The sequence below is a fragment of the Bos taurus genome, chromosome X, assembly GCF_002263795.3.
Source record: "Bos taurus isolate L1 Dominette 01449 registration number 42190680 breed Hereford chromosome X, ARS-UCD2.0, whole genome shotgun sequence".
NCBI lineage: Eukaryota > Metazoa > Chordata > Mammalia > Artiodactyla > Bovidae > Bos > Bos taurus.
This window is the reverse complement of record NC_037357.1, coordinates 4656176-4681557: the sequence shown is the minus strand read 5'-3', so window position 1 is coordinate 4681557 and position 25382 is coordinate 4656176. Positions and strand designations below refer to the sequence as shown.

Sequence of the window (25382 nt, the reverse complement as noted above, 5' to 3'; positions counted from 1 at the left end):
TAGAGAATGTTCCACGTGCACAAGAGAATGTGTTCAGTTCACTTCAGTTGCTCAGTCGTGTTTGATACTTTGCAATCCCATGGACTGCAGTACGCCAGGCCTCCCTGTCCATTGCCAACTCCCGGAGTTTACTCAAACTAATGTCCATTGAGTTGGTGATGCCATCCAACCATTTCATCCTCTTTCATTCCCGTCACCTCCTGCCTTCAATCTTTCTGAGCATCAGGGTCTTTTCCAATGAATCAGTTCTTCCCATCAGGTGGCCAAAGTATTGGAGTTTCAGCTTCAGCATCAGTCCTTCCAATGAATATTCAGGACTGATTTCCTTTAGGATGGACTGCTTGGATCTCCTTGTAGTCCAAGGGACTCTCAAGAGTCTTCTCCAACACCACAGTTCAAAAGCATTGATTCTTCTGCACTCAGCTTTTATAATCCAACTCTCAGGTCCTTACATGACTACTGGAAAAACCAGAGTTTTGACTAGACAACCCTTTGTTGGCAAAGTAATGTCTCTGCTTTTGAATATGCTGTTTAGATTGGTCATAACTTTTCTTCCAAGGAACAAGCGCCTTTTAATTTCATGGCTGCAATCGCCATCTGCAGTGATTTTGGAGCCCCCCAAAATAAAGTCTGCCACCGTTTCCACTGTTTCCCCATCTATTTGCCATGAAGTGATGGGACCAGATGCCATGATCTTAGTTTTCTGAATGTTGAGCTTTAAGCCAACTTTTTCACTCTCCTGTTTCACTTTCATCAAGAGGCTCTTTATTTCTTCTTCACTTTCTGCCATAAGGGTGGTGTCATCTGCATATCTGAGGTTATTGATATTTCTCCTGGCAATCTTGATTCCAGCTTGTGCTTCATCCAGCCCGATGTTTCTCATGATGTACTCTGCGTATAAGTTAAATAAGCAGGGTGACAATATATAGCATTGACAAACTCCTTTCCCGATTTGAAACCAGTCTGTTGTTCGGTGTCCAGTTCTAACTGTTGCTTCCTGATCTGCATACAGATTTCCCAGGAAGCAGGTCAGGTGGTCTGGTATTCCCATCTCTTTAACAATCTTCCACAGTTATTGTGATCCACACAGTCAAAGGCTTTGGCATAGTCATTAAAGCAGAAATAGATGTTTATCTGGAACTCCCTTGCTTTTTTGATGATCCAATGGATATTGGCTATTTGATCTCTGGTTGAAAGTTCATGGTTCACGCACTGTTGAAGGCTGGCTTGGAGAATTTTGAGCATTACTTTGCTAGCGTGTGAGATGAGAGCAATTGTGCGGTAGTTTGAGCGTTCTTTGGCATTGCTTTTCTTTGGGATTGGAATGAAAACTGACCTTTTCCAGTCCTGTGGCCACTGCTGAGTTTTCCAAATTTGCTGGCATATAAGTGCAGCACTTTCACAGCATCATATTTCAGGATTTGAAATAGCTCAACTGGAATTCCATCACCTCCACTAGCTTTGTTTGTAGTGATGCTTCCTAAGTCCCACTTGACTTCACATTCCAGGATGCCTGGCTCGAGGTGAGTGATCACACCATCATCTTCATCTGGGTCATGAAGAACGTTTTTGTTTAGTTCTTCCGTGTATTCTTGCCACCTCTTCTTAATATCTTCTGCTTCTATTAGGTCATTACCATCTCTGTCCTTTATTGTGCCCATCTTTGCATGAAACGTTCCCTCGGTATCTCTAATATTCTTTTAAAAATTTTGTTATTTTTATTTGTAATGTTATTGATGTATAGTTGTATAATATTATACTGGTTTTAGGTGTACAACTCATGATGCATCATTGTGTACATTGTGCAGGGATTACAACAATAAGTTTAGTTATCCTGTGCCACCATACAAGGTAATACAATAATATTAACTACAATACCTGTGCTGTATATTACATCCCCATGACATGTTTTTTTTAATTAATTTATTTATTTTTCTTTACAATATTGTATTGGTTTTTGCCATACATTGAATTGAATCCTCTGTGAGTGTACATGTGTTCCCCATCCTGAACCTCCCTCACACCTCCCTCCCCATCTCATCCCTCTGGGTCATCCCAGTGCAACAGCCCTGAGCACCCTGTATCATGCATCAAACCTGGCCTGAAGATTTGTTTCACATACGATATTTTACATGTTTCAATGCCATTCTCATATCTCGTATCATACCACCCTCGGCCTCTCCCACAGAGTCCAAAAGACTGTTCAATACATCTGTGTCTCTTGCTGTCTTGCATACAGGGTTATCGTTACCTTCTTTCTAAATTCCATATATATGTGTTAGTATACTGCACCTGACCTGCCTCTTGAGAAACTTATATGCAGGTCAGGAAGCAACAGTTAGAACTGAACATGCAACAACAGACTGGTTCCAAATAGGAAAAGGAGTACGTCAAGGCTGTATATTGTCACTGTGTTTATTTAACTTATATGCAGAGTACATCATGAGAAATGCTGGGCTGGAAGAAGCACAAGCTGGAATCAAGATTGCCAGGAGAAATATCAATAACCTCAGATATGCAGATGATACCACCCTTATGGCAGAAAGTGAAGAGGAACTAAAGAGCCTCTTGATGAAAGTGAAAGAGGAGAGTGAAAAAGTTGGCTTAAAGCTCAACATTCAGAAAACAAAGATCATGGCATCTGGTCCCACCACTTCATGGGAAATAGATGGGGAAACAGTGGATACAGTGTCAGACTTTATTTTTTTGGGCTCCAGAATCACTACACATGGTGATTGCAGCCATGAAATTAAAAGACGCTTACTCCTTGGAAGGAAAGTTATGACCAACCTAGATAGCATATTCAAAAGCAGAGACATTACTTTGCCAACAAAGGTCCATCTAGTCAAGGCTATGGTTTTTCCTGTGGTCATGTATGGATGTGAGAGTTGGACTGTGAAGAAAGCTGAGCGCCGAAGAATTGATGCTTTTGAACTGTGGTGTTGGAGAAGACTCTTGAGACTCCCTTGGACTGCAAGGAGATCCAACCAGTCCATTCTAAAGGAGATCAGTCCTCGGTGTTCTTTGGAAGGAATGATGCTAAAGCTGAAACTCCAGTAGTTTAGCCACCTCCTGAGAAGAGTTGACTCATTGGAAAAGACTCTGATGCTGGGAGGGATTGGGGGAGGAGGAGAAGGGGACGACAGAGGATGAGATGGCTGGATGGCATCACCAACTTGATGGACATGAGTTTGAGTGAACTCCGGGAGTTCATGATGGACAGGGAGGCCTGGCGTGCTGCAATTCATGGGGTTGCAGAGTCGGACACGACTGAGTTGCTGAACTGAACTGAACTGATACTGTATTTGTGTTTTTCTTTCTGGCTTACTTCACTCTGTATAATAGGCTCCAGTCATCCACCTCATAGAACTGATTCAAATGTATTCTTTTTAATTACGGAATAATATTCCATTTTGTATATGTACCACAGCTTTCTTATCCATTCATCTGCTGATGGACATCTAGGTTGCTTCCATGTCCTGGCTATTATAAATAATGCTGTGATGAACATTGGGGTTCACGTGTCTCTTTGATTCTGGTTTCCTCAGTGTGTATGCCCAGCAGTGGGTTTGCTGGGTCATGTGGCAGTTCTATTTTCAGTTTTTTAAGGAATCTCCACACTGTTATCCCTAGTGGCTGTAGTAGTTTGCATTCTCACCAACAGTGAAAGAGGGTTCCCTTTTCTCCACACCGTCTCCAGCATTTATTGATTGTAGACTTTTGGATAGCAGCCATTCTGACTGGCATGAAATGGTACCTCATTGTGGTTTTGATTTGCATTTCTCTGATAATGAGTGATGTTGAGCATCTTTTCATGTGTTTGTTAGCCATCTGTATGTCTTCTTTGGAGAAATGTCTGTTTAGTTATTTGGCCCACTTTTGATTGGGTCTTTTATTTTTCTGGAAATGTGCTGCAGGAGTTGTTTGTATATTTTTGAGATTAGTTCTTTGTCCGTTGCTTTGTTTGCTATTATTTTCTCCCATTCTGAAGGCTGTCTTTTCACCTTGCTTCGAGTTTCCTTTGTTGTGCAGAAGCTTTTAATTTTAATTAGGTCCCATTTGTTTATTTTTGCTTTTATTTCCCATATTCTGAAAAGTGGGTCATAGAGGATCCTGCTGTGATTTATGTCAGAGAGTGTTTTGCCTATGTTTTCCTCTAGGAGTTTTATAGTTTCTGGTCTTACATTTAGATCTTTAATCCATTTTGAGTTTATTTTTGTGTATGGTGTTAGAAAGTGTTCTAGTTTCATTCTTTTACATGTGGTTGACCAGTTTTCCCAGCACCACTTGTTAAAGAGATTATCTTTTCTCCATTGTATATTCTTTCTTCCTTTGTCAAGATAAGATGTTCATAGGTGCGTGGATTTATCTCTGGGCTTTCTATTTTTTTCCATGAATCTATATTTCTGTCTTTGTACCAGTACCATACTGTCTTGATGACTGTGGCTTCATAGTAGAGCCTGAAGTCAGGCAGGTTCATTCCTTCAGTTCTGTCCTTCTTTCTCAAGATTTCTTTGGCTATTAAAAGTTTTTTGTATTTCCATACAAATTGTGAAATTATTTGTTCTAGTTCTCTGAAAAATATCATTGGTAGCTTGATAGGGATTGCACTGAATCTATAGATTGCTTTGGGTAGTATACTCATTTTCACTATATTGATTCTTCCAATCCAAGCACTCGGTATATTTCTCCATCTATTAGTGTCCTCTTTGATTTCTTTCACCAGTGTTTTATAGCTTTCTATGTATGGGTCTTTTTGTTTCTTTAGGTAGATATATTCCTAAGTATTTTATTCTTTTCATTGAAATGGTGAATGGAATTGTTTCCTTAATTTCTGTTTTATCATTGTTAGTCTATAGGAATGCAAGGGATTTCTGTGTGTTAATTTTATATCCTGCAACTTTACTATATTCATTGATTAGCTCTAGTAATTTTCTGGTGGAGTCTTTAGGGTTTTCTATGTAGAGGATCATATAATCTGCAAACAGTGAGAGTTTTACTTCTTCTTTTCTAATCTGGATTCATTTTATTTCTTTTTCTGCTCTGATTGCTGAGGCCAAAACTTCCAAAACTGTTGAATAGTAGTGGTGAGAGTGGGCACCCTTGTCTTGTTCCTGACTTTAGGGGAAATCCTTTCAATGTTTCACCATTGAGGATAATGTTTGCTGTGGGTTTGTCATATATAGCTTTTATTATGTTGAGGTATGTTCCTTCTATTGCTGCTTTCTGGAGGGTTTTTATCATGAATGGATGTTGAATTTTGTCAAAGGCTTTCTCTGCATCTATTGAGATAATCATATGGTTTTTATTTTTCAACATGTTAATGTGGTGTATTACATTGACTGATTTGTGGATATTGAAGAATCCTTGCATCCCTGGGATAAAGCCCACTTAGTCATGATGTATGATCTTTTTAATATGTTGTTGGATTCTATTTGCTAGAATTTTGTTAAGGATTTTTGCATCTACGTTCATCAGTGATATTGTCCTGTAGTTTTCTTTTTTGTGGCATCTTTGTCAGGTTTTGGTATTAGGGTGATGGTGGCCTCATAGAATGAGTTTGGAAGTTTACCTTCCTCTGCAATTTTCTGGAAGAGTTTGAGTAGGATAGGTGTTAGTTCTTCTTTAAATTTTCATAGAATTCAGCTGTGAAGCCGGCTGGTCTTGGGGTTTGTTTGTTGGAAGATATCTTGTTACAGTTTCAATTTCTGTGCTTGTGATGGGTCTGTTAAGATTTTCTGTTTCTTCCTGGTTCAGTTTTGGAAAGTTGTACTTTTCTAAGAATTTGTCCATTTCTTCCCCGTTGTCCATTTTATTGGCATATAGTTGCTGATAATAGTCTCTTATGATCCTTTGTATTTCTGTGTTGTCTGTTGTGATCTCTCCATTTTCATTTCTAATTTTGTTGATTTGATTTTTCTCCCTTTGTTTCTTGATGAGTCTGGCTAATGGTTTGTCAATTTTATTTATCCTCTCAAAGAACCACCTTTTGGTTTTGTTGATTTTTGCTATGGTGTCTTTTGTTTCTTTTGCATTAATTTCTGCCCTAATTTTTAAGATTTCTTTCCTTCTCCTAACCCTGGGTTTCATAATTTCTTTCTTTTCAAGTTGCTTTAGGTGTAGAGTTAGGTTATTTATTTGACTTTTTTCTTGTTTCTTGAGGTAAGCCTGTATTGCTATGAACCATCCCCTTAGTACTGCTTTTACAGTGTCCTGTAGGTTTTGGGTTGTTGTGTTTTCATTTTCATTTGTTTCTATGCATATTTTGATTTCTTTTTTGATTTCTTCTGTGATTTTTTAGTTGATCAGCAGCATGTTGTTCAGCCTCCATATGTTGGGATTTTTAATAGTTTTTTCTCCTGTAATTGAGATCTAATCTTACTGCATTGTGGTCAGAAAAGATGCGTGGAATGATTTCAATTTTTTTTTTAATTTACCAAGGCTAGATTTATGGCCCAAGATGTGGTCTATCCTGGAGAAAGTTCCGTGTGTACTTGAGAAAAAGGTGAAATTCATTGTTTTGGGATGAAATGTCCTATAGATATCAATTAGGTCTAACTATCTATTGTATCATTTAAAGTTTGTGTTTCTTTGTTAATTTTCTATTTAGTTCATCTATCCATAGGTGTGAGTGGGGTATTAAAGTCTCCCACTATTATTGTGTTATTGTTAATTTCCCCTTTCATACTTGTTAGCATTTGTCTTACATATTGTGGTGCTTCTATGTTGCTGCTGCTGCTGCTGCTGCTAAGTCGCTTCAGTCATGTCCGACTCTGTGCGACCCCATAGATGGCCTCCTACCAGGCTCCTCTGTTCCTGGGATTCTCCAGGCAAGAACACTGGAGTGGGTTGCCATTTCCTTCTCCAATGCATGAAAGTGAAAAGTGAAAGTGAAGTTTCTCAGTCGTGTCCAACTCTTAGCGACCTCATGGACCCCAGTGTACCAGGCTCCTCCGTCCATGGGATTTTCCAGGCAAGAGTACTGGAATGTGGTGCCATTGCCTTCTCCGGCTCTTATGCTGGGTGCATATATATTTATGATTGTTATGTCTTCTTCAATTGATCCTTTGATCATTATGCAGTGTCTTTCTTTGTCTCTTTTCACAGCCTTTGTTTTAAAGTCTATTTTATCTGATATGAGTATTGCTCCTCCTGCTTTCTTTTGGTCTCTATTTGCACAGAATATCTTTTTCCAACCCTTCACTTTCAGTCTGTATGTGTCCCTTGTCTTGAAGTGGGTCTCTTGTAGACAACATATATAGGGGTCTTGTTTTTGTATCCATTAAGCCAGTCTTTGTCTTTTGGTTGGGGCATTCAACCCATTTACATTTAAGGTAATTACTGATAAATATGATCCCATTGCCATTTACTTTATTGTTTTGGGTTCAAGTTTATACACCCTTTTTGTGTTTCCTGCCTAGAGAAGATCCTTTAGCATTTGTTGGAGAGCTGGTTTGGTGGTGCTGAATTCTCTCAGCTTTTGCATGTCTGTAAAGCTTTTGATTTCTCCTTCATATTTGAATGAGATCCTTGCTGGGTACAGTGATGTGGGCTGTAGGTTATTTTCTTTCATCACTTTAAGTATTCCCTGCCATTCCCTCCTGCCTGAAGAGTTTCTATTGAACGATCAGCTGTTATCCTTATGGGGATCCCCTTGTGTGTTATTTGTTGTTGTTCCCTTGCTGCTTTTAATATTTGTTCTTTGTGTTTGATCTTTGTTAATTTGATTAATATGTGTCTTGGGGTGTTTTGCCTTGGGTTTATCCTGTTTGGGACTCTCTGGGTTTCTTGGACTTGAGTGATTATTTCCTTCCCCATTTTAGGGAAGTTTTCAGCTATTATCTCCTCAAGTATTTTCTCATGGTCTTTCTTTTTGTCTTCTTCTTCTGTGACTCCTATGACTCGAATATTGGGGCGTTTAACATTGTCCCAGAGGTCTCTGAGGTTGTCTTCATTTCTTTTAATTCGTTTTTCTTTTTTCCTCTGATTCATTTATTTCTACCATTGTATCTTCTACCTCACTTATTGTATTTTCTGCCTCTGTTATTCTACTGTTGGTTCCCTCCAGAGTGTTTTGATCTAATTTATTGCATTATTCATTATATATTGACTCTTTTTTATTTCTTCTAGGTCCTTGTTAAACCTTTCTTGCATCTTCTCAATCCTTGTCTCCAGGCTATTTATCTGTAACTCCAATTTGTTTTCAATATTTTGGATCATTTTTGCTATCATTATTTGGAATTCTTCATCAGGTAGATTCCCTATCTCTTCCTCTTTTGTTTGATTTGGTGGGCATTTATCCTGTTCCTTTACCTGCTGGGTATTTCTCTGTCTTTTCATCTTGTTTATATTGCTGTGTTTGGGGTGGCTTTTGTGGCAGTTGGTGGTTCCTCTTTATTGTGGAGGTTCCTGACTGTGGGTGGGGCTGGACGCATGGCTTGTCAAGGTTTCCTGGTTAGGAAAGCATATGTCAGTGTTCTGATGGGTCGAGCTGGATTTCTTCTCTCTGGAGTGCAGTGAAGTGTCCAGTAATGAGTTTTGAGATGTCAGTGGGTTTGGTGTGACTTTGGGCAGCCTGTATATTGAGGCTCAGGGTTATGTTCCTGTGTTGCTGGAGAATTTGCATGGTATGTCTTGCTCTGGAACTTGTCTGCCCTTGGGTGGTGCTTGGTTTCAGTGTAGGTGTGGAGGCGTTTGATAAGCTCCTATTGATTAATGTTCCCTGGATTCAGGAGTTTTCTGGTGTTCTCAGGATTTGGACTTAAGCCTCCTGCCTCTGGTTTTCAGTATTATTCTTACAGTAGCCTCAAGACTTCTCCATCTATAGAGCACTGATGATAAAACATCTAAGTTAATGATGAAACGTTTCTCCACAGTGAGGGACACCTGGAGAGTTACACAGAGTTACATGGAGAAGAGAAGAGGGAGGAGGGAGATAGAAGTGACCAGGAGGAGAAGAGGGGGAATCAAAAGGGGAGAGAGCAAGCTAGCCAGTAATCAGTTCCCTATGTGCTGTCCACAGTCTGGACCCCTCAGAGATGTTCATGGAGTTACACAGAGAAGAGAAGAGGGGGGAAGGAGACAGAGGTGGCCAGGATGATAAAAGGGGGAATTAAAAGGAGAGAGACAGATCCAGCCAGTAATCAGTTCCCTAAGTGTTCTCCACAGCCCAGAACACACAAAGAGATTCACCTAGTTGGGTAGAGAAGGAAAGGGGGAGGGGGGAGATAGAGGCGACCTGGTGGAGAAAAAGGAGAGTCCAAAGGGGGAGAGAGCAGTCAGGCCAGTGATTTCGCTCCCAAGTAAAAATGGGTACTGAAGATTGGGTTCTTAAAGTTACAAAGTTGATAACAAATACCAAAAAGCAAAGATTAAAAATTTTGATTAGTGGTTATATTCTCAAAAATACAGTATTAAAAAAAAACAAAAACAAAAATGAAACAAAACAAAAGCAAAACACAAAGTCACAGAAATTATAATATATATATATGAAGTTTGCTTTAAAAATAGGGCCTTTCTTTTTTTTTTCCCCTAAGGTAATAGTAGGTTATAAAAATGAAAATTAAACGAGTAATGGGGACTTAAAAATAACAAAAAAAGTAAAATAATAAAATTAAAATAAAATGAAACAAAAAAATTTTTTTAATTTAAAAATGATAAAAGTAAAAATATATCTAAGACTTTCCCTGGAGCTGTTGTGGACAGTGTGGGGTCAGTTCATTTTCAGATAGTTCCTTGGTCTGGCTTGTACTTCTCACTGTCTATGGATAGGCCCCTTCCTATGTATCGGTGCTAACTACAGGATTTTAATCTATTGCACCTGCCACTTCCAAAGTGGTTCCCTCTGTTTATGTTAGCTTCTTCTGTTTGCTGGTCTCTTCAGTGTCTAATTTCCGCCCTGATACAAGGGGTGCAGTGGTGGTCACTTTTTTTTTAGGCTCGCTTGTTCAGTCGTGCTTTGGGGAGGGAGGAACACTGCAAACAAATATCACTGCGTGTGTTCAGTTATTAAGCCACACTGGGTTTGCTCCGCTCACGGCGTGTGTGCTTTCCCAGTCTACACTGTTCAGACTCTAGGTTTCTTTGCCAGGAACTGTCTGATGCGGGCCCTGGTTTGCATGCACTTCCCAGGTCTAAGCTGCTCAGGTTCAGGTTCTCGGGTACTCTGCAAAGGCGCAGACTTGGTTGGGCCTGCTTTTGCGCCCGTCCCAGGTCCGAGCAGCTCAGGTGACCAGGTCCTTGGCGTGCGTAGTCGCCCCCAGTTGAAGGCTGTGACTTATCCCCTCCTCTGTCCCAGCCGCTCGGTTTTTTGGGTGTACAACGGGCGCGCCTTCTCTCTTCTGGGAAGCTGATCTCTGGCTGCGAGCCTCCCGGTGCATGTCGACCATCCACAATCCCAAGAAGTCTTGGTTAGCAATGAAATCTGCTTGCAGTTTGGTATAGGATGCCTCTCTGAGGCTGCGATTGCCCCCTTCCAGCTCTGGCTGCCCTCGCCTGCCTGTCTCCAGTGGGGTATGGACTGGTCCGCAGCCAGCTAGCTCTGCTCAGTCCTTTGTTCTGTGAGCTTGCCTAGAGGTGGTTAGGGCTTTTTGCAGGATCACAGGATAACTATCCCACAGTCTGGGTTGCTATCTCAAGCTAGTTCCCTCAGATTGCCCTCAGGGCATTCAGGTCTGGTCCTTATCCTAAGCAATGCCATCCACCTCTCCCTGTCCCTCCGCTGCTTGCTGGTGGGGGATGTGAGCCTCTGGGCTGTCGCACCACTGGGAGTTGCTGTTGGGCACGTAATCTGTGGGTTTTAATTATTTATTTTTTCTCCCTGTTATTTTGCCCTCTGAGATTCCAAGGCTCCCCACAGACCCACCAGAGAGAGTATTTCCTGATGTTTGGAAACTTCTCTCTTTTTTAAGACTCCCTTCCCTTGACGGATCTACGTCCCTACCTCTTTTGTCTCTCTTTTTATCTTTTATATTTTGTCCTACCTCCTTTTGAAGACAATGGTCTGCTTTTCTGGGTGCCTGATGTCCTCTGCCAGCATTCAGAAGTTGTTCTGTGGAATTTGCTCGGCGCTCGAATGTTATTTCAATGAATTTGTGGGGGAGAAAGTGGTCTCCCAGTCCTATTCCTCCACCATCTTAGGACCGCCCCCTCTAATTTTCTTGAAGAGAGCTCTAGTTTTTCCCATTCTATTGTTTTCCTCTATTTCTTTGCATTGATTGCTGAGGAAGTCTTTCTTATCTCTCCTTGCTATTCTTTAGAACTCTGCATTCAAATGGGTATATCTTTCCTTTTCTCCTTTGCCTTTCCCTTCTCTTCTTTTCATAGCTGTTTCTAAGGCCTCCTCAGACAACCACTTTGCCTTTTTCATTTTTTTTCCCTTGGGGATGGTCTTGATCCCTCCCTCCTGTACAATATCATGAACCTCTGTCCATAGATCTTCAGGCACTCTGTCTATCAGATCTAATCCCTTGAATCTATTTGTCACTTCCACTGTATAATTGTAAGGGATTTAATTTAGGTCATATCTGAATGGTGTAGTGCTTTTCCCTACTCTCTTCAATTTAAGTCTGAATGTGCCAATAAGGAGTTTATGGTCTGTGCCACAGTCAGCTCCCAGTCTTGTTTCTGCTGACTGTATAGAACTCCTCTGCTGCAAAGAATATAATCAGTCTGATTTCGGTATTGCCCATCTGGTGATGTCCATGTGTAGAGTCTTCTTTTGTGTTGTTGGAAGAGGGTGTTTGCTATGACCAGTGCATTGTCTTGGCAAAACTCTGTTAGCCTTTGCCCTGCTTCATTCTGTACTCCAAGGCCAAATTTGCCTGTTACTCCAGGTATTTCTTGACTTTCCACTTTTGCATTCCAGTCCCTTATAATGAAAAGGACATCTTTTTTTGGGTGTTAGTTGTAGAAGGTCTTGTAGTTCTTCATAGAACTGTTCAACTTCAGCTTCTTCAGCATTACTGGTTGGGGCATAGACTTGGATTACTGTGATATTGAATGGTTTGCCTTGGAAACAAACGGAGATCATTCTGTCGTTTTTGAGATTTCATCCACGTACTTCCTTTCGGACTCCTTTGTTGACTATGATGGCTACTCCATTTCTTTTAAGGGATTCCTGCCCACAGTAGTAGATATAATGGTCATCCAAGCTAAATTCACCCATTCCAGTCCACCTTAGTTTATTGATTCCTAAAATGTCGACATTCCTAAAATGTCAATGTGTATTCTGCTGCTTTTGGATGGGATGCTCTATCAGTCCATTAAGTCTAATATGTCATTTGAGGTCAGTGTTTCCTTATTGATTTTCTGTCTGGATGATCTGTCTGGTGATGTAAGTGGGGTGTCACAGTCCTGAATATCATGTTTACTGTCAGTTTCTCCTTTATGTTTGTTAGTACCTACTGTATGTATTTTAGGTGCTCTTATGTTGGGTGTCTATATATTTATAGTTGTTACATCTTCTTGAGTTGATTCTATGTTAATTATGTAATGTCTGTCTCTTGTTACGGTCTCTGTTTGAAAGACTAAGTTTATCTGATACAAGTGTTCCTATCCCAGCTTTCTTTTGATTTACATTTGCATGGGATACCTTTTTGCATCCTCTCACTTTTTGTCTGAGTATTTAGATCAGCAGGGAGACTCCTGTAGGCAGCGTGTATGTGGGATTTGTTTCTGTGTCCAGTCAGCCACTCTGTGTCTTTTAATTGAAGCATTTATTCCATGTATATTTACGTAATTATTGGTAGGTACATATTTACTGCCATTTTGTTAATTCTTTTCTTTTTGTTCTTTTCTTCTTCTTTGCTCTCTTCCTTTGTGATTTGATGGCTTTCTTTAGTGTTATGTTTGGATTCCTTTCTCTTTTGTTGTATGTGTGTCCATTATAGATTTTTGGTTTGTGGTTACCATGAGGTTTATATAGCTAGTGTATTCGGTTATGCTTACATATACATATGTTTGTATATGTATTCTTTTTCAGATTCTTTCCATTATAGTTTATTATATGATAATGAATAGCCTTCCCTGTGCTATACAGTAAATCCTTGTTTTTTTTTTATCTATTTTATATATGGTAGTGTGCATCTGTTAATCCCATACTCCCAACTTATTCCCCCTCCTCAGAAACCATAAATTTGTTTTCTACCTCTGTGAATCTGTTTCTGTTTTGTAAAAAAGTTCATTTGTACTGTTTTGTGATTCTGCATGTAAAGTGATATCTTATAATGTTTGTCTTTGTTGGAATTAATTCACTTTGCCTAATACTATCCAGGTCCACCCACATGGTTACAAATGGCAGAATTTCCTTCTTTTTATGGCTGAGTAATATTCCATTGTGTACACATACAATGGAATCTTTGTATCTTTATCCATTCATCTTTATCCATTCATCTGTTGATGAACACTTAGAGTGCTTCCATGTTTTAGCTGTTGTAAACAGTGCCATTATGAACATTGGTGTATGTGTATCTTTTCTACTTAGAATTTTGCTCTTTTCTAGATATATGCCCAGATGTTTGATAAGCAGTGTTGAGAATCTTTTCATGTGCTTGATGGCTGTCTATATGTCTTCTCTGAAGAAATATCTGGGCTTAATTTAAAAAATACAGAAATAGCTCATACAACTTAATAACAACAGCAACAAAAACCCAACCCAATCAAAAAAGGGGCAGAAGACCAAAACAGAGATTTCTCCAAAGAAGACACGTGTGTGTGTGTGCACCTTTGTGTCTAACTCTTTGTGACCCCATGAATTCTTGTCTTGGAAATTCCATGCACAGAGAAGCCTGACAGGCTACAGTCCCATACATTCACAATGAGTTGGACACGATAGAGCACATATGTGCCCACACACACACACGTCTTCTTTGGAGAAATGTCAATTTAGGTCATCTCATTTTTTGATTGAGTTGTTTTGTCATTGTTATTGAGTTGTATGAGCTGTTTGCATATTTTGAAAATTAAGCTCTTGTCAATTGCATCATTCGCGAATACTTTCTTCTGTTTCATAAACCTATGGACTTTCGTTTTCTTTATGGCTTCCTTTGCTGTGTAAAAGCTTATAACTTTACTTTTTATTCTTTTCTTATTTGTGTTAATAGCCTTTTCTTTTTTGCTTAGAGAAGTTCCTTTAATATTTCTTGTAAATCATGTTTAGTGGTGTTGAACACTTAGCTTTACTTGTCTCTAAAAGTCTTTATCTCTTCTTCAACTCTGAATGATAGCTTTTCCAGGTAGAGTATTCTTTGCTGTAGATTTTCCCCCTTTGGTCACATTAAATACACTCTGTCACTTCCTCTGGTCATCAGAGCTATATGCTCCAGGAGTGCTTTCTATATGGGCTGCATGAGCCCTTCCATTGTGGTGGGCTGAGTACCATGGGTGGACCCCTGGTCTGGTGGTTACCAGGCATTGCCTAGTGCATAGGCTGCTGGCCCACCGGTGTTTGGGGCTGTGTCCTGGGACCTCTGGTGGGCAAGCGTGGTTCTTGGGTGACTGGGGACTCAGAAGCTCCTATGGCAAATGACTTGTTGCTGAGTGAGGCTGTGACCCTGCCTGGCTAGCGGCTTGGTTTGGGGTGTGCCAGGATTAGTGCCAATAGACTGGGGGGAGGGCTGGGTCACAGTACTAATAATCTAGAGGGAGGATTTCAAACTGGCCCTTGCCAGCAGCAGAGTGCTCACGGTCCAACGAGCACCTTAAAATGGCTGCTGCCAGCATCTGTGTCCCCAGGGTGAGCTGTAGTTGTTTCCTGCCTCTTTAGGAGATTCACCAGATCAACAGGTAGGTCTGACCGAGGCTCCTTTCAAATCACTGCTTTTGCCCTGGGTCCCAGAGCATGTGAGACTTTGGGTTCACCCTTTCAGAGTGGAGTCTCAATTTCTCACAGCTCCAGGTCTCCTGAAAGGAAGCCCTGCTGGTCTTCAAAGCCAAATGTTCTGAGAGCTTATCTTCCCAGCACAGGACCCCAGGCTAGGAAATCTAGTGTGCTCAGACCCCTTGCTTCTTGTGGTGAATCTCTTCAATTATAATTGTCCTCCTGTGTATTGGTTGCCTGGTGGCTCAGATGGTTAAGAATCCACCTGCAATGCAGGAGACCTGGGTTTGACTCCTGGGTTGGGAAGATCCCCTGGAGGAGGGCTTGGCAATCCAATCCAGTTTTCTTGCCTGGAGAATCCCCATGGACAGAGGAGCCTGGTGGGATCCAGTCCATGGCGTCCCAAAGAGTGGGACACAGCTGAGCGACTAAGCCCAGGACATATGGGTTGCCGACCTGTGGGTGTGAGTCTTGACTATACCCCTTCTCCACCCTTCCTGTCCATCTTATTGTGTCTCCTTCTTTATATCTGTAGCTGTGGAAGATCTTGTCTGGTCATCTTTCAGGTCATTCTCATCAATAGCCTCTCTGTATATAGTTGTAATTTTGGTGTGCCCAAGGGAGGAAGTAAGCTCAGAGTTTTCTTATGCTGTTATCTTGGCTACTCTCTGAGTAAATATCTTAAATAGTGAGAAATGTACAACATATATTTCATTTCATGCATAATGTCAAATGCTGAATATTTGTAATTCTTCCCCCTCAGACAGGAGCTTGCAAGATGCATGGGAGTGACTGAACATAGAATACTGGTGAGTAAACAAAAAAAGCACTTTGGCGTAACAGCCATTCTAAAACCCACTTCAGGAACTGGATACCTTATCCTGGACATTCTCACTTTGGTTTGTGTTTGTAGCCTGCATTATGTTTGGGAAATAAGATTGGAACTTCTGGGACTTTGGGGCCAGAATAGATACCTCTTCAGTAAAGTAAACTCCTTCTAACACTGATTTCCTTTAGGGGGCAATTCTCTGTGGACTCATGTTGGGACTGAGTCTGACTTGGGAATTATTTAAATTAATGCACCAAATAGCTGGGTTTTAAGGGGGTCCACCCCTTGAGTGGCAACTCACTCCAATATTCTTGCCTGGAGAATCCCCATGGACAGAGGAGCCTGGTGGGCTACAGTCCATGGGGTCACAAAGCGTCAGACACGACTGAGCGACTAAGCATTCAAGGGTCCAAGTATAGTAAATTATTTAAAATATTTAAGCCAGGCATCAGCTCTTTCTGCAAGGAGTGAATTTTCAAGTATTCAGCCATTTGGGCAAGGGAATAATTCACCTCAGGAAGCAACATATGAGCAACAAATGTACGTTTAGTTTAGCTGAGACTGATGGGGAGGGGCATGATTTAAAATCCCAAGTGCCGGATCCTCCTGCTGTTGTTTTTGTGTGTTTGGTAGAGCAACGCAGGAGACACAAGAGACGTGGGGTCCATCCCTATTTTAGGAAGACCTCCTGGAGTAGGAAATGGCAACCTGCTTCAGTATTCTTGCCTGGAAAATACCGTGGACAGAGGAGCCTGGCAGGCTCTGTGGGGTTGCAAAGAGTCAGACACAACTGAGCACACACATACTCACACTCACAACAGTGTAGAGTTTCAGCTGTAAATTTTAATTTTCTCAAATTGTTTGAAGTGCAGCCTGAAAACATTGCTAACAAAGTAGGTTGTGCATTATGATGGAGATGAAGGAAAGGTTTGCAACCCTTAGGAATTTCTCTAAATATATATATTTTAAAAAGTTGAGTAAATTTCCACTGACCTAGAAAGGTGAGTTTGAGAAAATTGGACACTATTACTATATTTATTGGAGATACTGCATATATGCAACATTATGAAACTACCAGATGTATGAGTGAATGTTATTTTGAGCAATTTCTAATGTCTAAGGATTTTTTTCTGCCCTTTTCATACTATTTTCAGGGATTGGTTTTGAAGAATTTCTCTCTGATGGCCCATGGTCCATGGCTCTCAACCATGGACTTGTGTTAATTTGTGTTAACATTACTTGTGTTAATTTGAAGTACTTGCCCATTTACCTAGATGGTAATGACTACTTGGTACCTCCAGGCACAGAAACTGAATATTTGTTCTTAGAACAGAGTAAGTTGTATCAAGGGAATATTTTTTTAAAGTATAAAATTAAGAAAGGAAGGAAGAAAAATCAGGAAGGTTTTATTATTTGCTTTGCTGCAGAGTCCCTGTGTGAGGGCAGTGAAGGATGCGGGCTGCAGACCTGGTCGGGGTGGGGGTGCGGGTGGGGGTCTGCAAAGCAAGGCTGGGAGCCCGAGGCCAGGGGCTGGGCTCACAGTCAGGTCTGGCCAGGGCTTGGGAGGCCCAGGCGTCTGCTCTCTCATGAAGACAAAGCAAGTTCACTGGGAAAGAAAACCTGAAGTTTTGGTGACATGCTTCTCCGGGGTTTACATACTGGTCTCTTAGTGGAATTCTGAAGGGGAAAAGGACCCACAGGAAACAAATAAGGGAAAAGAGAGAATGTTCCCATCTATTTCCAAATTCTGTGGCACGAATTTCCCAAAGAAATATTTAATGCACACCTCCCCTTGTTTTCACATACAGCAAGAGTTACTCTATGAAAGCAGTACTGGGAATATGGAAGTAGTAGCCGCCAGCACTTCAGTTAGCCAGTTTTGCATTTTGCTTATCTTTATGCAGATTTGATCCCTGGTACACTCTATCCCCCCCTCCAAAATGAGCTCTATTAATGTGGCTCCTTAAGACTACCTATTCATGCATCAGAAGGGCCCAGATACTAAGATGGGAGAGGAAAAATGAGGCAATAGAGAGAGGAGGCCTTTGGTTTCATGTAAAACTTGCAGAGTGAAAACATCCAAAAACATTAAATATGATGTAATTCCAACAAGTGGGATGCTGAGGGAGCAGTGGCACCCACAGCACAGGTTTTTCTTTCAGTTGTTGAAAGTTGGCTCATATTTCGGAAGGAGCCATTTTGTGAATCCTGACCCACGTGTTTGTCAATTCTCTTCCTAATATGCAGGTTGCATGCTCTTGCCTTAATCATGAGGGGACAATGAGGCTCTCCTGGTTGAGAGGCAGCGCCTAGAGAGCAGGGCTGTGCTGGGCACGAGAGACTCTGGTCCAAGGTCCTGCAGCCGCACCCAGAGCAGAAGGAGCTGACTGGGTCCTGAGCCTGGGCAAATTTGGAGGGCGGGGCAGGGTGGAGAGTGCAGAGCTGAGAAAGGCAACAGTGGTTTCGTCCTCCCCGCCATCTCTTGGCCGGCCGAGATTTTAAGAATGTTAGTCACTTTGGGCCGACTTTGTTTCACGGACAGAGGAGCCTGGCAGGCTGCAGTCCATAGGGTCGCCCAGAGTCGGACGGACTGAAGCCACTAAGCAGCAGCAGTCTAAACCTCTCTGATCTGCAGTCTGGTACTGAGGCTGTGTCCAGGGCTTCCACTCCACTGGTGTCAGCAGACGAACCACAGAGTCCCTGGGCCCCCACGACCAAACCTCACTGACAACACCAGCTCTGTCTCTATAACCGTCGCAGCAGTCCCTGAGGACAGCTTTTATTTACAAACCCAGCCCGTGCCTATTGATTATTTACTGTGCACCAAAGATGGGTCATTCAAAATGGGTCCCGTTACTCTCAGTATGATTTTAAAAGGCACCCACTTTATCATGTGCTCAACTTCCCCCACCACGAAGGTGCGCCTGCCTAGTGAGTGGCGTTAGTGGCACGAATAGTAATAGGTGGGAGGAGAGACAAGGCGAGAAGCCAGTCCAGAGCCAGGCACATCATCAGTGCTCACTTGCTGGGGGTGGGGGGTAGGGGGGGCTGATGGGAGGGCCTTTAAGTAAATGTCCTAAAAAATTTTAACCAGAAGGAAATAGCTTCTTCTCCTGGTGTAGTTTCCCATCTTCAAGTCACCAAGATTTCCCTGCTCCGTTTTTTCCTGTCTGACATTAACTGGTCCATGTACTAACCCAGCCCCCTTTTTCTCTCTGACTGGAGGTGTGGTTTAAGCACAGAAGGACCAGGTGGAGGAAATGTCAGAGAGCACTGAGGTTCAGAGATGCGCCGCCCCTGCTCCCGGCCCACCGTGTGGTCAGCAACAGGGGTGGACCCTGCAACACCGTCCTCGTTCAGGACCCGGATTGGGTCTGGGTCCCTCTGGAGCCGATGCCCCTGGAGCTGATACCCTTGCCTTCCATGCCCCCCAGGCCGCCCTTGATGCCCATGCTGCCCTTACCCCCGCTGTTTCTGCCTCCTCTGCCCTGGATTCTACCACCCTCCATTCACTCCGGCTGCCCTCACGGCCTTGCCTGGTCCCCTACCACCGGTGGCCTTTCTGTAGCCCCGTTTCCTCTTGAATGGTCTCCATGACAGCTTTGTCGAAAGTGCCTTTGAGCCAGATTGAAGTTCTGATACCTCAGCATCAAGCACACAGGGCCTGCCAAGTGCCTGCCAAGTGTCTTACATACACATGCTGAGTCACTGACCCACTATTTTAGGGCCCGTTTTCTGTGTTTTCAATAAAGTAGTGAATTCTCTGCATATTTGTTCTGTGTGTCACATGGGGTTAGTGCATCTGATGGAAACTGCTGCTCCACAGTCACCATCAGTAAGCCACACACATCTCTGAAGTTTCCCAGGTGCCCAGGAGGGGTGTACCGAGACCCATCCATTCTCTTCAACCCTCATCTCCAACACCCGTCCTTCCCCCACCCTGCACCATTGGGAGCACCTAGATGTGCAAGACGGGTCGCTTGAGTCTTCAAGGGAGGAGAATGTGTTCCAAAGCAGGCTTGAGCCACATTCATGGTGATGAGGTCAGAGGCAAGGACCCCAAGGGCCACTTCTACAGGGGCTGCTCATAGGGCTTTATGGAGGAGAGGGAGCTGGGTGTTCATCTGGTTCTCTCCCAGTTCTGTTCACCACCTTCCCTTTTGCGGAGGATATGCGGGGTGGGGTGGGGGCACAGATAGAAACCACTCTAGCAGGAGGGGGAGTTCCTGGCTCTGTAGAGGAAATGCAAGAGGAAACTCTGTCTAGGCCAGTGTGAGACTTTCCAGTCTCCCTCCCTTCTCCCAGAGGTGGAAAGCTTAGCCCTCCTTCCCCAGCTCAGAGTTGATCATGTGGCCTCCAGATATATTTTGTCACCTTCAACATCCTGGGGAGAACCTGGGTTCCAGCTAATTTAACACTGCAAAGAAGGCTCTTGGTTGAGTGCTGCCTCAAGCCAGGAGGAGTGGTCCCTGAGCACTGATGCAGTATAATCACATTATTTAAGAGAAGCAGGAAGACCTTGCCTTTCTTCTTCAAATGGAATTCCCAGGTGGAAACCGCCCAGGAAAGGGTATGTGAGGAAGAAGGAGAAGGCCATCAGCCAAATTCCCCTTGTAGCTGGGGGTTGGGATCGAGGAGGGGATCATTTGCTGGCAGAGGAAGAGAGTCTTCTCCAGTTGCCTATCCCAGAGGAAGGAGGGACTAAAGAATGGGGAGGGGGAGTGTCCAGGCCTAGAACCTTATGGAACTGGCTCTCTCCAGCCCTTGGCTGCGGGGAGCTGCCCGTGAGAACGGGGTCCTTTGTCTGAAGGACACAGCTCTGGGAGCTGCCTCAGTCCTTGAGGGTTTGCTTGCAAACATAGCTCTCTGTCCCACCACCCCAGAGATTAGGTGCTTATTTACTGCAGACACCTGGAGTTCTGGGCAAACTTCTCACGCACAGGGAAATGTTATCTGGTGTAAGAAATAATAACAGGGTGCCATTCCCATGCTCTCAAGATTTCTTGTAACTGTTTGTAAGATGTATAGGTCAACCAAGAAAAAAGTTAACTGTCTTGTCTTTCTCATGCTGTCCTGTATGAATATAAGATGCTGAATAAAGTCGGTGTCAGACCGCTTCCCTTTGTGGAGATGTGTCTGAACCTCTCGACCCCATCTTTGTTGTAGTATTCCTTTGCTGTAGTTTTCTTTCTCAGCCACGCCGTGCACGTTCTCGGGACCTGATCGACTTTGCCAGCTGGCACCGGCACTTGGCCATGCCAATTCCCAAAGGAAACCACATTAAACTCTAGATTTAAAAATAACAGCATTGGGACTTCTCTGGTGGTTCAGTGGCTGGGACTCTGCACTCCCAATGCTGGGGGCCCGGGTTGGAACACTGGTCAAGGAGCTGGATGCCACACACAGCAACTAAGAGTTCACATGCTGCAACTAAAGAGCCCACACACTGCAATGAAATGGAAGATCTCTCCTGCCACAGCAAAGACCCAGCACGGAAAAATAAATAAGTAGAATATTTTAAAAAAACAGACTATTTCTTCTCTTAAATAACATTGTGATGGTATCATGGTTTTATATATATATCCAAACTCGTCAAACTATATACATTAAATATGTGCATTATTGTATGTTAAGTAACAAGTTGAAATAAATACATAAAACAACAATAAAGTTTTTGGTAAGTCAGTAAGTTTGGTAAGCTCTGGCACATTAGTCATATAGTAACTTAATCCTTCAAAGAATGACCCACTTGTTCATTTGGTCATTGTGTCTTGACTTTTGGTAAAATGATGGCTTTTGATGAATTGACTTGGAACCAAATCCAAGACGTCTAAGGCCAAGCCAATGAAGCAGGGTGTTTATTTATGGAAAGGTCCTATTTAGAACCCCCTCATGGAGCCCTGTGCTCCAACATGAGAAGGAAAAGGATGGGATTTTATTCTCACATATGAGTGAGAGACATCATTCTTGATCCTCTCTCCTAAGGGCCTTTCCCAGGGGGTGCTAGGGGTAAAGAACACTCCCAGAGACATAAGAGACTGGGGTTCTATCCCTGGCTCAGGAAGATCCCCTGGAGGAAGGCATGGCAACCCACTCCAGTGTTCTTGCCTGGAGAATCCCACGGACAGAGGAGCCTGCTGGGCTACAGTCCATGGCGTCACAGAGAGTTGGACACGACTGAATCGACTTAGCACAGCAGCACGCCCTGTCCTTTCCTAGTTCCTTTTCTCCCTTTACCTTCCTGATGAGAGGCTATTTGGCAGAATGGGTGTGAGAGGTCAAGAGCATGGTCAAGTTTGGGGTCTGGGTGATGAATGGGGAGAACCACTGCCGATGACTTTTGAGGAGCCCTCCCTTACTAACCCTCAATACCTTAGTGAAGGCATGATGCATACAGAGAGGAACATGGAACCATATATTACCATATGTAAAATAGATAGCCATTGGGAATTTGCTGTATGACTTAGGGAACTCAAACAGGGGCATTGTAACAACCTAGAGGGGTGGGATGGGGAGGGAAGTGGGAGGGAGATTCAAGAGGGAGGGGACATATGTACACCTATGGCTGATTCATGTTGATGTTGGGCAGAAACCAACAGAATCCTGTAAAGCAATTATCCTTCAGTGAAAAATAAATAAATAAATACCTGAGTGGCCATCCAACCTGCAAGCAGCTGCAGCAGAAGCCTCAGAAGAAGTTTATGACTCCCTGTTCCCTAGGGTTTTCAGATGGAAAGTTTGAGTGCTGCTATGGCAACAGCTGAGCTATTTCAAATCCTGAAGATGATGCTGTGAAAGTGCTGCACTCAATGTGCCAGCAAATTTGGAAAACTCAGCAGTGGCCACAGGACTGGAACAGGTCAGTTTTCATTCCAATCTCAAAGAAAGGCAACGCAAAAGAATGTTCCAACTACCACTCGGTTGCACTCATCTCACATGCTAGCAATGTATTTCTCAAAATTCCCCAAGTTAGGCTTCAACCGTATGTGAACTGAGAACCTCCAGATGTTTACGCTGGATTTAGAAAAGGCAGAGGAACTAGAGATCAAATTGCTGACATCTGTGGGATCATAGAAAAAGCAAGAGAATTCCAGACAAACATCTACTTCTGCTTTATTGGCTATGCCAAAGCCTTTGACTGTGTGGATCACATCAAACTCTGGGAAATTCTTCAAGAGATGGGGATATCAGGCCACCTTACCTGCCTCCTGAGAAATCTGAAGGCGGATCAAGAAACAACAGTTAGAACCAGACATGGAACAGTGAACTGGTTCCAAATTGGGAAACGAGTAGATTGTCACCCTGTTTATTTAACTTATATGCAGAGTACATCATGCAAAATGCCAGGCTGGATGAATCACAAGCTGGAATCAAGATTGCCAGGAGAAATATCAATAACCTCAGATATACAGATGACACCACCCCTATGGCTGAAAGTGAAGAGGAACTAAAGAGATTCTTGATCAAAGTGAAAGAGGAGAGTGAAAAAGCTGGCTTAAAACTCCACACTCAAAAAAGGAACACCATGCCATCACTTCATGGCAAATAGATGGGGAAACAATGGAAACAATAACAGACTTATCTTTTGGGGCTCCAAATCACTGAAGATGGTGACTGCAGCCATGAAATTAAGACACTTGCTCCTTGGAAGAAAAGCTGTGACCAACCTAGACAGCATATTGAAAAGCAGAGACATGACTTCACTGGCAAAGGCCCGTCTACTCAAAGCTCTGGTTTTTCCAGTAGTCATATGTGGATGTGAGAGTTGGCCTATAAAGAAAGCTGAGCGCCGAAGAATTGATGCTTTTGAACTGTGGTGTTGGAGAAGACTGTTGAGAATCCCTTGGACAGCAAAGAGATCAAACCAGTCAATCTTAAAGGAAATCAGTCCTGAATATTCTTTGGAAGGACTAATGCTGAAGCTGAAGCTCCAATTACTTTGGCTACCTGATGGAAAGAATTTACTCATTGGAAAGACCCTGATGCTGGGAAAGATTGAAGGCAGGAGGAGAAGGGGACATCACCTACTTGATGGATATGAATTAGAGCAAGCCCCGAGAGTTGTTTATGGACAGGGAAGCCCAGTTACTGCAGTCCATGAATTGCAACGAGTCCGACACGAATGAGCAACTGAACAGAACTGATGGCAACAACAATATCAACCAATTGGAAGTAAAACTCCTCTGCTTCAGTTCATTCAAGGAGGAGAAATTGGAGGCAGCTGAGGGAAGGAGGGTGTCGTCAGTTACAGAAACTTACCTGACCTCAGTAACAGCAAGAGTCCATAGTTGCCTTACTCAGTTTCCTCCCAGCAAGAGGTTAGTTTGCAGGGTTGTGCCACAAGGAATTACAATGATAAATGTCGCAGCTGGTATGTACTGTATTCTTATGTGCCAGTCACTGGGTCAAGGTCTCAGTATTTATCTAGACGTTTACTTCTCAAAGCATATATTAGTACTTTCACATTAAACTGCAAAAAGGGAGAGAGAGAGACAGTATTTGCTTTGCCCAAGACAAACCCAGAACTGTCCGTGCTATTAGTTGGTTATTCCTAAATTCTGAGATCAGGGCCTCTGGCTGTGCTTGATGGTTTATTTTTTTCTTTTCTTATCTGTTTTTTTTTGCCACACACTGTGGCAGTCAGGATCTTTGCTCCCCAACCAGGAATTGAACCCATGCCCCCTGCAGTGGAAGTGCAGAGTCTTAACCATTGGGCCACCAGGGAAGTCCTTTGATGGTTTCTTTAAAAAATATCTTTTATTAAACACAGATGAGAGACAATATACTATAATGGTTTTCAGCAGAGTCAGGAGTAATTTACAATACCTTTCTTTTGTCAATTTCCTTGTCTCCAAAATGGGGAAAACAATAATGCCTACTAAATATGATTTTTGTGAGGATTAAATCAGGTAATTCATTGAAAGACTGAGAATAGTATATGGTACGTGGTAATCTTTCTCTATAAGCTTTAGATATTATTTCTATTATTAATATTAGTAGTAGGAGGAGAATGACAAGGTCTTAATTGGTAAAATGAAAAGATTATGACCTCTGTCCAAACCCAGTTTTATTTTACTAATATTCAGTTCAGTTGAGTTGCTCAGTTGTGTCCGACTCTTTGTGACCCCACGAATCGCAGCACGCCAGGCCTCCCTGTCCACCACCAACTCCTGGAGTTCACTCAGACTCACGTCCATCGAGTCAGTGATGCCATCCAGCCATCTCATCCTCTGTCGTCCCCTTCTCCTCCTGCCCCCAATCCTTCCCAGCATCAGAGTCTTTTCCAATGAGTCAACTCTTCGCATGAGGTGGCCAAAGTATTGGAGTTTCAGCTTCAGCATCAGTCCTTCCAATGAACACCCAGGACTGATATCCTTTAGGATTGACAGGTTGGATCTCCTTGCAGTCCAAGGGACTCTCAAGAGTCTTTTCCAACACCACAGTTCAAAAGCATCAATTCTTCGGTGCTCAGCTTTCTTCACAGTCCAACTCTCACATCCATACATAACCACTGCAAAAACCATAGCCTTGACTAGATGGACCTTTGTTGGCAAAGTAATGTCTCTGCTTTTGAATATGCTATCTAGGTTGGTCATAACTTTCCTTCCAAAGAGTAAGCGTCTTTTAATTTCATCGCTGCAATCACCATCTGCAGTGATTTTGGAGTCCCCCAAAATAAAGTCTGACACTGTTTCCACTGTTTCTCCATCTATTTCCCATGAGGTGATGGGACTA

At 42.7% G+C, this 25382-nt stretch overlaps 1 protein-coding gene across 1 annotated transcript in view; it reads left to right on the top strand.

Moving 5' to 3' along the window:
- Nucleotides 1–19415, top strand: part of LOC112445113 (rhox homeobox family member 2-like) — a 28340-nt gene extending 8925 nt beyond the window's left edge. Inside the window, exons 3-4 of the mRNA XM_024988658.2 lie at nt 15582–15627; nt 18873–19415. Of these exons, the coding sequence (XP_024844426.2) occupies nt 15582–15627; nt 18873–19244 (418 nt within the window). The 3' untranslated portion in view covers nt 19245–19415. The remainder of the gene's footprint in view (nt 1–15581; nt 15628–18872) is intronic.
- The last annotated feature ends 5967 nt before the right edge of the window (nt 19416–25382 follow it).